This window comes from Copidosoma floridanum, unplaced genomic scaffold (assembly GCF_036245765.1).
Source record: "Copidosoma floridanum isolate Cflo_tuat_1 unplaced genomic scaffold, Cflo_Japanese_pri ptg000006l, whole genome shotgun sequence".
NCBI classification, from domain to species: Eukaryota; Metazoa; Arthropoda; class Insecta; order Hymenoptera; family Encyrtidae; genus Copidosoma; species Copidosoma floridanum.
This window is the reverse complement of record NW_028321883.1, coordinates 27,239,596-27,252,343: the sequence shown is the minus strand read 5'-3', so window position 1 is coordinate 27,252,343 and position 12,748 is coordinate 27,239,596. Positions and strand designations below refer to the sequence as shown.

At 39.0% G+C, this 12,748-nt stretch overlaps 1 protein-coding gene across 3 annotated transcripts in view; it reads left to right on the top strand.

Moving 5' to 3' along the window:
• The first annotated feature begins 3,301 nt into the window (after window positions 1-3,301).
• Bap170 (Brahma associated protein 170kD) overlaps window positions 3,302-12,748 on the top strand; it is a 40,008-nt gene continuing 30,561 nt past the window's right edge. For all 3 annotated transcript variants that reach the window (XM_014363478.2, XM_014363477.2, XM_014363475.2), the window contains exons 1-2: window positions 3,302-4,878; window positions 6,235-6,328. In XM_014363478.2, the coding sequence (XP_014218964.2) occupies window positions 4,697-4,878; window positions 6,235-6,328 (276 nt within the window). In that variant the 5' untranslated portion in view covers window positions 3,302-4,696. The remainder of the gene's footprint in view (window positions 4,879-6,234; window positions 6,329-12,748) is intronic.

The window sequence follows — 12,748 nt, the reverse complement described above, 5'->3', positions numbered from 1 at the left end:
GAACATTATTTTTCCTACTTTGGACGTTTTCTAATCACCTCGATTGGAATAAAAATATTTGGCACTGGGGCGCAGATTTCCTCGGGCGCGATATTTGCTGCGGTGTATAAAGATGCTGCATTAGAATCGAAAACGAATGTTTTAATTTCATTGAATTACCAGTAGAAATTAGTTTATTTTATTTTGGTAAAAAAATGGTGCGCCAATCATAAATCCTAAATATAAATATTAATGGTAAACTTAATCGTTGATTCTCATATCAGTCAGTCATCGAAACGTTTATCACATTCATTCGAGTCTAATCCAATAGCTCCTAATACAATACTGTACAATTTGATTGAGCTTGACAATTCTGCTTAAAAAATGAATTTCTCATCAATCCGCTGAGTAGCCTGAAAAAACCACAAAACCCCAATAGATAGGTTGCAATTATTTTATGTTCAGTGCATAAAAATCTGATTTAAAAAAATTATTTTTGACAGTTCAGAAGCTCAAAATTATCATTGCATCCAATCCCAAATTAAAGAGGTGTCGATTACAAAATCCACCCCCTTCCAAGAGCATTAAATCAAAACGAAATTTATGTAGTATACATGTATGCACATCACGTGCTGTAAATCGTCAGCCATTTTGATGTACGTGCATAAGTACGTGCATATACAAAATATAAAACCACACGTTTGCAGGCTTATCCCAAGCGTCACGTTACTTACATCCGCGACAGGATAGTGGAGATAAAAAAATGCTCTCTCTGTTTGGCGCGCGTTCATGCATGGAAGACGTACAGCACAAGGGGTGTGAAAAGAACGTGTGAGTGCATAAACGTCACTCAACACTATCCCATGTTAATACATAATATGGTGGAAGGGGGGTGCTACCACTTTACGAATAAGGGAAAGATTTTTGTCTTTCTTATGGATAAACATCATCGTAAAAAAGCACTTCAACTTGCAATTCTTTTTAATACAAAAATCATTTGCAAAAGATACATGAATACATGGTTTTACAAAGTTGAGTGCTTTAAACAATACATAAATAAATAAAGTTAAACGTCAAAAAACTATGACATTAGAAAAATGTTATATGTTTTGATGCTCTTTTTGAAATTAAGTATATTGGATTACAGTTGTTACAAGGAGAATTAGAGACAATTAATTCGATTAATCACGTGCGTCTTTTTTGTAATCTACAGTGGCACTTCATAATTTCACGGACCGTTTAGCGTCATCGTCGTGTATTTTTTTTTGTTTTCTTGTGTCTCTTCTCCTCATTGCTGGTCTTTTTTTTCTCGTTTTACTTCGAACTCATGACTGTGTGTACGTAAATGAATCGATACTTGAGTATCAAAATAAACGGTACTTCAAAACATATTTTGTGTCGAAGAATCGGTAACTTTTGACAAATTTTCTCGAAGTGTTAAAGTAAAAAGCGAAAATCGTTTGATTTGTAAGTACATGATTTCATTTTTTTATATCAATTTTGGAATTGTTAACAAACAAAAATTCCGTCATGAAAACAAAAGTAAATGGACCAAGGAAATTGTTGCTGGAATAATACTTAAAACCAACTCATAGATTTTTAATCATAAACGAAAGTATTTTCTCGAGTGTTCGTTATTTAACTACTGTAATTTACAGCAGCCTTCTTTTAAAGCTTCAAATTTTTACCGCACAATCAATGGCAATGCCAGTCAAAGCTTCGGCGGGCGATTCAATTCAAATTGATAGAGATCAATATATTTTTTTTTCTTGCATTCCGTACAACAGACACCTTGTTTTCAATGAAACTAGACTCTAAAGTCGCATTTTAATGTCAGAAATTGATTTTGGTAAAAAATTTCGAGTAAGTATAACAAATGACTAGTTTTTGCTGGCAGCCTGGTACTGCAATTTCCCTGTTTACCGACTAGTCGTTTGTTATACTGACTCGAAATTTTTTTAAACTTTTTACTAAAATCAGTTTCTAAAATCAAAATACGACTTCAGAGTCTAGTTTCATTGAAAACAAGGTGTCTGTTGTATGGAATGCAAGAAAAAAAAAAAAAATTGATCTCTATCAATTTGAATTGAATCGCCCGCCGAAGCTTTGACTGGCATTCTCCGGTTTCCCATGTACAGGCACCCTCAACAGCCTATACTCTCGCAGCTTTGAAATTATATATCATTGCCATGCATATTTACAACACCAGAGCTGAGAGTTCAAATGTCTGCAATAATAACAGAGAAACTTTGGTACTTCAACTAATTTCAAAGTAAAATCGCGATATCGTCGCATATCGAAGGATAAATATAGTTTTTAGGGGGGTTACCCCGTTCGGTGCTGCCAAAACACACAAGCAGCGCGGTAAATTCAAAATAATCAGCGCAGCAAACTTTTAATTTAAAATAGTACTTAAGTAGTGTGGATAAAAAAAAATAAATTCCAAAGTGCCAACAAAATGTTTATGGGGGTAAAAAAATGTTTTTCTCTTACATTCGTCATCATGTCCACAAGTAATTGATTTAGAGGTAGAGTTTATTTTATCAGTTACTTGGCAGCACTGACACTTCCTAAGGTAACTTTTCAGAGTTTAAAAAATCGATCGTTTTGATGCAATTGATGGATCGATAATGTAATCGGCACCCTCAAAACGGTACCCGTAAGTATAACATCTTAATCAAAGCACAGTTTATCAAAGACTGAAAAAAACCGTGACAAGGTGATTCAAATTCAATTTCCGATAAAATCAAGTGAGCATTACTACGAAAAAACAAGAGATTAACAAAATGATGTATTCCAACTAAATGTTTCAAGTATTCTTTTGGCTTTGGCACTACATAAGTAGTAAGTATTTGCCAGAAAGATTTAGACGAACACGCATAAATATGTACAATGTTTCCACTTCAAAACATGAGAAAAGAAAAAGAGCGACAATAACCCTTAAAGTACGTGATGATAAGATGCATATTCAACCAATCTTCTATACTGCATACCTGCTCGTACAGATTTATAGAACAGAGGATAAGAAGAAAAAGAAATCGGAGCGCGTGCGTATAGTGAGCATGCCTCGCTGCCTCCCGAGAAAAATGCGAGAAAGAAATACTCTTTCCTCGGTTCCACCCCCTCGCACGACAATAAAATAAAAAAGACAGGTGCGAATGAATTTGAAGAAAAGAGAGGAATCGATTACTCCCCTCTCCGTTTGACTCTCGTGGAGTGCAAGAAAAGAAAGAGATATTTACACACACACACCTCCAAATAATGTAAGGCATTGTGTGTGACGATGTCGAGAAAGTCGGAAGAAGAACTCGATCGCACTGTACACATAACAGTAGGTAATTTCCAAGCTTCGTCTCGTTTCCGTCGAGTACAGCCACTGAGTCGAGCGGGTGCGCTGCGATCGGAAACTCGCAACAAGGCAAGAAACGGAGACGCGCCAACCGAACTATATATACGCAGCAGAGAGAGCACCAGCCCAGGGCAGAGAGAGAGCAGCTAGGCTGGGTTACCCATATTCTGCAGTACTTTCCCATATAAGTGCGTGCATTAGCACGATCTCTTAGGGTTGCGCCGTCGCCGGGACAGCTAGAGAGGGTTATTCGTCAACGACCAAGAGAGAGAGAGAGTGAGAGACCGTTTGCTCTCTCGCTGCGTGTGGTGTTTATCGTTCGTTCGCCCGTGCACAACACCAACTATACACTATACCTCTCTCCCGCACCCGCACGCGCGCGCGAGAGGGAATATCATATCATCATCCATCGTATCGTACGGTCGGTCGGTCGGTCGGTCGCTCGCTCGCGCGCCACCCCATCCGTACTTACCGCGTGTGTGTCTCGGACTGCACTCTCTCTCGCTCTCCTCGAGGAGAGAGGAGCGCGCGCCCCATCGTCGTGTTCGCGCGGGGGCTAAAATCGCGAAACATCACGGGAGAAAAAAAAAAGGAGGTTGGCCCGCGCGCGCGGACATCAGCCGTCCCTCCTGTGTGTTCTCTCGTGTATGTATACACACACATCTGTGTATAGTGTGTATGTACCTATCTACCTATAGTAAGTAAGGAGTTGCGTTCGTTCGACGACGGCTTCAGTTTTTAGTAACGTAAGTAAGTAAGTAATACAAGTGCAGGGTACAGTGGTGCTAAAAGTGTGGATATAATTGAGTGTGCAAGTGTCATCTGCTTCACTATCATCGAGTACCGGAGTGGAGTAAAGTATCATTTAATAAGTAAGTGTGAGTGAGAGAGTGAGCAGCAGCAGCAGTAGTAGGTAGGTATAGCAGCCAAATGCACGGGGCGCCATCGATGGAGCTGCTGGCGCGTCGTCCTCCTCCACCTCAACGTCGTCGTCGATGCTGCTGCTACAATTACGATTACTCCTGGGCGCCGGTTCCTATCTCGAAGATGGTGTTCTCAACGAGCAGGGACGAGCAGCTGCGGGAGAGCTGCACCTCCTCCGCGTCGTCGTAGAGGTTGGACGTGCAGTGTTGTTTCATCCTCGTCGTCGTCGTCGTCGTCGCCGTCACCAACATTATCAGCATCACCGTCGTCGTAGTCGGCGTGATTTATCCAATACCTAGTGAATTTTAACGACGGCGACAACGTTGTGTCGTCGTGTGAAGAGCAGCGAGGAGCACATCAGGCACACACACGCGAGTCCCAGTGTGTTTTGCTCGAGCCCTCGCTTCCCCTCTACCTCTCCCTCGTTGTCCTCTTCCTCTGCCAATGAGGAACATAATGGCCCTGCAGCAGCAGCAAAATACTGCCTGCGGTGCTGCTGCTGCTGCTAGTGCTGGTGTCTCGGGTAAAGATCAGCAAAATAATGCCAAGGATTCGAGCTCCGTTAGTTACGAGAGGATGCGCGAATCCTTCATGCGCGACCTGCAGCACTTCCACGATACCAGAGGGTGAGTGTTTTCATCTCTTTCTCTCTACCACACTTTTTTTTGTGATTGAGGCTATACTGTTTAATATTCATGCATTCAATAGTTTCTGATAAACAAGAATTTGCTGAATCCTTGGTCTGTTGTGAAAAAGTCCACTAACTCTGTGCTAAATAATTTTTCAGAAAATTTAGAATGTGTAGTTCATCAATCTTGCTGACTAAATAATTTGAATTGCATCAAAAGTTTTGGCATGTATTTTGAAAAGCTTGTATGGACATGTTTATCATATCCAAATAGATATTTTTTAAGCAGTTGTGAATATGTATAACCTACAATGCATGGTATTTGTACTATAAAACTCTGACTTTCTGGAATGAATAAACCAAACTGATTCTATAACAATGTGTAACATAGTCGACATTTATTCACTTCTAATATCCAACGTTTTATGTAAAGATGTGAGACTTGACGATGGTTCCATTGACCACTTGGTTAGAAATATTTAGATTCATTCTATTTGCAAAGATCATGCCATTAAAATATAACTGTTTTATACATTTGACATGATACAACAGAAATCAGCAATGTAATTTGACTTCAAATCACATATATGGTTCCTCGTCAAAATAGTTGGTTAATCTTGTGTTCAGCTACAAATGCACACATGCAGCATTATTTATTCTGTTAAGATCTGGAAACTGCCTTTGTAACTTAAATGATTAAATTTATTTGAAAAATAGCAGTAATTATTGCTAAGATAAATTTTTTGTAGTGATGTGCAATACTGTTGGTTTCTTTGTCTGCTAAGAAACCATTAGATGTTTTCAGATAAAATGGTTGCTTAGTCAAATAAATATTAATTGAAGATATTCATAATGCATGAATAAACAAGTTTCAATAGAAGTGAACTTGTTAAATAAAAGGAAGAAAGTGAAGTTATGAAAACTATAGGCATTTTGAGGTTATGTTTGTACCTTTTTTTTGTAGAGTAATATATGTCATTGTGGGGATAAATAATTGTAAGCACAGTGTTATTTGAAAAATTAGTTTAATTATAATGCCTATATTATGTGAAAAAAATTGTTTTATGCAATATAATTTAATATTGCTTTTACAAAATAATTTTAAAATAAGGTATTGAATTATCTCACTAGATTCAACCAACAAGTGTTGGAATGTTATATCCTATAGATCATCTATAGTCTCGTGTGCATGTGATAATAAGTAATTATTTATTCATCTTCAAGGGTCGTTTTGTAGTTTTTTATGCTTACCTTACATAAATGTCCACTCTTTATCAATGTTAATTGATGATATTTTATATTAAGGCATAATATTAAACCTCACAAGTAAAAAAGTAAATGTTTTGTATTTCAGCACATCGTTCAAGAAAAATCCAAAGGTCAATGGAAAGAATGTGGATCTTTACAAACTCTACACACTTGTTACATCTAAAGGTGGATGGATACAGGTCAGTGTTCACGTTAAATTATTAATGTTGAAAGTTACTCTTAATTTCAAGTGTGGCCTGTGATAATAGACTCTTCGTTGCATCATAGAAGCAATGGCAAAGTTTCAAGTAGGGCAAATAGAATAATAAATGTCAAATAACACACACAGACAAACCATTGATTGTCCAAGAAGTAACCAAGGTTTCGCCAACAATCGATGAATCTGATACACCAATGCATAATTAAATCCCACAATGACGTGAAAAAAAGCTATGTCCTAAAAATCAAACGAAAATCTCGAAGTTATGAATGAAACAAAATCTCGTACGCGCATCATCATCATCATCATGCGCCAATGACTTTACTCAATGGTTTCTTTCATTATTGTGCAGCAATTCTTTAATCTTATCAAGTTTTTTCGTCATTTCACGATGTACACGTGTAAGTAGTCGACTCGAACGCAGAAGCGACTAAATTAAAACTTTTGTGAGTAAGATGCCGTTCAATGGCAGTGGATACTAATTTTATTTTACAATCATTGTGTTTCTCAGTAAATCTATTTGCTTGATTCGATAGTTGCTGTTATCTAATCTAGAAATCCATTTCGTTCGAATTCAACTCAAAAAGCATACAGCATATACTTAGTAGTTAAAACGAAAAATAATCCACATTTATTTAACAAAAGTGCAGAGCTTTTTTATTATTCCCAGCGAGCTATATTTACATATGTGTCCGGTTGGAAACGCCGGCTCTCTCCGAGGGGCTAAGAGAGCGAGTGAGGGGGGGGGGCGGAGAGAAGGAGAGCACGTGCAGTGTGCGAGAGAGCGGTGCGACAATATATATATATACACGCATATAGGTGGGTACGATGGTCCGAATGCTCTTTTCGGAGCGTGTATATGAAAGACTCGCTGTTGCCGCCGAGAGACTCTGGCGAGAGATTTACCGCCAACGAATTATGAAGAATGCAAAGCAATGATTAAAGCAATTTATAACGTGCGCCGAGGAGCCTTTTTTTTTTAAGGGCAGCCCCTTTTTTCACTCGTAAAAGCACCGAAAACCTGTAAGTTGGCAATTATTTGTTTTTATTTTTTTTTTCAATTTTTTACTTGCAGAGTACAAAAATTTGAATGTCTCCATTTACGTTTTTTAATTTCAGCGAATATAAATTTTATTCCAACAGATGCGGTAGTACACTTTAATATGTTTGAGACCACGTTTTTAGTTAATACTTGAATTGATGGAAAAAATCGTAAATCGTTACAATATTGTTGGTATGATGGGATTAATCAATTGGCAAATATGGGCACCGGCGTCCATCGATATGAAAAAATGAAACAACCATTAGTGACTGAGAAAAATTTTTTATAAAGATGTTATAGAAAGAAAATGATTAAAAAGTTGCAAAAATAAAGAAGTACCCATTACTTGCTCCTACATAAAAAGTAGGGAGGAGGGTCTTGCAAATTACACGGTAACGACGCATGGTGCGGCCCGTACTTATATTATAATTTGCTCGTGTGTGCGCAAAGGAAAGAAAGGCGAGAAGTGTATAAAGGAACGTTATATGCCGATGAGCAAGAGGAAAGCACTGAAAGCCAGTATACAGGAAAGTCTTATGGGCTCTCGAAATTCGGGCTTCGTCTTCTTTTTCGACTATATACTTAATCTCCTTGGCAGTCGGTTATTTAAAACGATAAAGTAGGTATAGTAAACTGGCATTTCACTCAGGGTATCCAACTGCGTGCTACGTGCGCTTGGAAAATTGCAAAAAATCCCAAAGTACAAGAAATGTCGAAGCAAATGTTCACATGCTCATACGTAAATGTATTACATTATCCATAAGCTAGTGGTTTCCTCAGACTATAAATGTTTTTTTTTTTTGTTTTTTTTTTTAGTCAGCTCTGGTTATTTAAAAATGTAAGAAAATTAGCACTCCACCGTAATTTCACAAAGAGTTGGCATGACTCACGACACGTTAATCGCAATGCCGCTGCGCATGGATCGCCAATTGTGTAAACACACAGGTCACGTATATGTTATTATTTGTACTATTACTTTTATCCATGTAGTATACATACTCTCGCGTACTCGACGCGCTTTATTATTATTATTATTCTCAGAGATCCAAATGCGGAGAAAAATCATGTTACACGCAAAGCTTTATTTTTACGATTAACAAAAAAAAAAAAAAAAAAAAAAAAAACCATCGCACGAATTAACGCTTCAACAAGAAAAAAAAAGAAAAAAAAAAGGTTGTTGTTGCGCAACGAGCGAACGATGCTAATTATCGTTTTAACGAGCGCAACGTGTACACTTGTATTATCTCCCTGAAACCAGAAAGATAGGAGGAGAGAAGACCCGGTTCCCATCCCCTTTGTAGGGTGGATGCACCCGTACTATCACCGAACGAAGGTACAGAGTTGGCGAAAAAAAATCGCGCAGACCCATCGACCTCCTCCTCGCACCGAGCGCAGGGCAACGACAGAGAAGCGAGAGAAACGGCGAATGGGGGGGTAGGACGGTCGTGCGCGCGGAACTGGTGCGACGGAGAGAAAGAGAGAGAGTAGCGATCGAGCTAAGCCTAAGCGAGGGAGAGAGGATAACGCGGAAGTGGTGCAAGGTCAGGGTCATCCGAGGGAGGCACACGCTGGTCATATACGCGGCTGTTTGCGACGACGGTGGGGGTAAGAGAGCGGCGCCCGAAAGAGCAAGAGACACCAGGCCGTTGCCACCACACCGTCTCGTAAGCAGCGTGGTATTATATAGGTATATACTACAGCCGGGGAGAGCCAATGAGATGTATGGAACGAAAGAGAGAGTGTGATGATGATGATGATGGTGTGTATTATGCGTACCGGCGCCTATGACAAAGCGTACAAGACGCGGAGATGCGCTTGTGCCAATGATAGGTGAAGCCGTGTAAGGATTGCTGCGTGGCCGAGAGGTGGTCGAGGAAACTGGGATCCAATTGTTATTTGACTCATTTCAGTATGCTTAGTTGATTGTTAAAAGTACTGTAATTTGATTGTTTTTAATTTGAGGGAAGCCAATGAGTGGAGATGCAGGTGGTATCACACTTTGTTTGCCATTTCTTTATCGAGTGCGCTTTAACCGTTAAGACGAGAGACAATGAGGGGGTCCTGTCGGTCTCCGATATGCCTTACTCTGTGTAATTTTATTTCGTTGCTTTTTTGCATTGTCATAAAAATCATGCGTATACCTATTTTCAAAATGTTGTCCCCTTTTTCATTTGTATTTTCAAAAACGCAAAGTCCCTTTCGTAAGTTTGAAAGGTATATAAAGATTCCAATATTCTAGCCAAACTGATTGAGTTTCATATTTATAAAGTCCAACATCCCCGTGTGCGCTCAAGTTTCCGTGAGCGTATAGTTTTATTGTTCCCGTGCCACTGCCGGCATCAGCCGAAGAGAGATTTCGCGCGCATAAATCTCTCCTGCTCCGGTCTCGTATGTGTGCGTGAAATTTGTTACGTCTATTTTCCGGACCCTATACATACATATGAATTACTTTGCTCCCCAACCGTGCTCACCATGAATGCATGTGTACTTGTAGCTGCTGCGACTGCACTGGCGAGTAGAAAGTGCCCGTTTTATATTTATAATATACTTTTACTTTACTGTGGTGGTGGTGCGCTCATGATGATTATTATTCTGTAAATGCATCACCGTCACAGTACTCTAAAGCATCAAACTAACATTTTTTGGCTTATGTTAACAATAAAGTCTTTTTTTTTTTTTTTTCCTCCTCTCTTGAACAATTCATGTTTAGTGTCCCCAAAGAGTTGAATAACAAAACAGAAAGAGACATGTAACTCACGCTCTTCCAAAAAAAAAAAAAAAAAAAAAAAAACTGTCTTTGGTATACGTATAGCCACATTTGACTCTATCCTCTCGTCCATATGTAATGAAGGTCGGGCGAACGTGCGCGCTTTCGCCCTACACTTGTATTACTCATATATATATATTATGCTAAAGAGCAAAGCCGCTCCTTTTTGCGAATTCGCGTTGTAGAGGTGTATATATACTAACTAACAGGCGTTGCGTGCTTTTTATTATCTTCATGGGTGTGCGTGTGTGTGTGTATATACGTGACTCTGTTGCCGGTTAACTGGTGGGTTCGTTACCGTCGAGTTCTATTCTCTTTTGAAGAACAAAAATTATCAGCTTGACTGTACATAGTACCTATTTATGCGCGCGGCAATTTAGCTCCACCGCTGGAACATATTTGTGTGTATGTGTGTCGTTCAAATGAAAAGTCATGTATTTATAATGTGCTTCGTTTGTGATTACCGGAAAAACAAATAATTGTGGTATAAAGAATCTGAAAATTGATGATTCATAGCGCATGTTTTTCCGATGCTATAGTTCGATGAGTATCGCATGTTTATGTATCCACCGACTCGTATTGCGTTCAAAATCAATGGGGATTTTTTTTTTTTTTTTTTTAAGTAAAAAACCATATTCGTTGGTATTTTTGCTCCACGTCTCATTGGCTTGAAGTGAAATTCAAACCTATATAAATTCAGCAGTGCACGCGTGAATAAAGACCCCACGCTGTACATGTATACACATATACATATGTATCGTTGGAAGTTCTTTGATGTTTCAGGGGACGAAATCCATTAACTTCGCGACTGCCAACTCCGTTCTCTTGTAAATATATACATATACGTATACCTGCTACTTCCGACTCGAGTTGGCGTAAAGTCCATCAAGTTCGAAATAACGAAGCTTTTGACATTCATCGTGATGTACGAAATTATCCAACGTCAACTTTCGACCTATAAATATCATCAACGAAATATATATTTTCAGTAGTTAAAAAAAATTAATCTATTGTATTGCCGCATGCTTCCATCACATTAAATCGAAGTTTTTGCAGTCGATGAAAAAAAAAAAAAGTTAAAAATCTTATACATCACGAAATTACATGAAAATCGTCGATATAATAACAATAATGATGATGATGATGATGATATGAAACGACGATAGACCTACCGTGCAGTTTCCATACTCGTTACTAAAACGCCACCACGGCTTACGTAAGAGAATAATAGAGCACAATTTACGAATGACGTGTGTTACGAAATCAAACACGAGTGTTCTTCTTTGCTTGCCTTTACTCGATTGAACAATAACTAGACAAAATATTGCAAGGATCGAGGGAGGGGGGGGGGAAATAGCTGCTGCTCCCCACGTGGTATTCAGAGACATCAGAGGCACTACGTGTACAGCAAAACGCGTCCGGTCTCTTTATCGTCTGGTACCAAACGCACACAAGTACAAGTCTAAATTCCGCACTTGTCGCGGAAGCTCATTCGCCGAGAAGAAACAAAGTTGGGAGAGTTGCGTGCGCATGTAAGTACCATAAGAGACCGACGGTGAAGTTAATTGCTGATCTTGTGAAATTATATACGTACACCTCGCGTTACGCTCGTCGCATCGTGATCTCGTTTCGACGTATTTTTGTTATATATTTTTGCGACATAAAATGATGACGATTACGCATACAATATTATATACAATCAGTCGGAAACAGGCACGAAAGTTGCATTGTAGGTACAGCAGTTTGTTGTCCGATGTGGAGTTGGGGGGCGCGTGAGGTCCGGTAACGTGTATGGTGTACATATTATGACATTATATATATTATAGTGGCGCACATCAGGTATCACACACACAATACAGAAATGCGCTTCGCTGAGTCAGGTGCCATTGCAAGCATGTGTGTATATTATGTACGCATATGTGATTATGCGTGTATAGCTTCGCGAGAGACGCCCGTGTGTATCATCATGGGTGTGTGCGAGACTCGGTGCATCACTGCTCACGCGCCCGCTGCCTGTCCGCCTCTTCTGGCGTGCCTTATACATGACTGTGAAGTCGATGGCCTCGCGAGCGACGTATATATATATATATATATATATGTATACACGTAGATGTGCACTCGCGACTGAGATGATGATGATGATGATGATGATGATGGCTATAGAGGAACGTCGCAGCCGCAGGGGTCGGGATTTTCGGTTAATTTCGGCTGTCGTGAATTTCACGCCACACCACAGCTATGTGTGTGTGTGCGGAAGGGTTGTACCGAGGTAGCTGTATGGTAATTGAATTTCGGAATAATTTTGTTTCTTTCTCTCTATCTCTTTCTTTCCGTACACGACTCTATATATTTTGACTTTTGAGGCAAAAAATTACCGAAAACAAAAAAAATCGACTAAGTAATATGTCGTCTTTTGTTACGAACGTAAAATTAAGTCAAAACTGTACTCGAGCAAAATTTTGTGATTTACTGAGACATTCGAAAAGAACCATGTACGTCTGAACTCAAAATTTTGTGCACAAAAAATACCTTAAAAATTCAACCTCAAATGATTTTCTTTTTTTATTCGTTTAAAAATAATAATAATAACC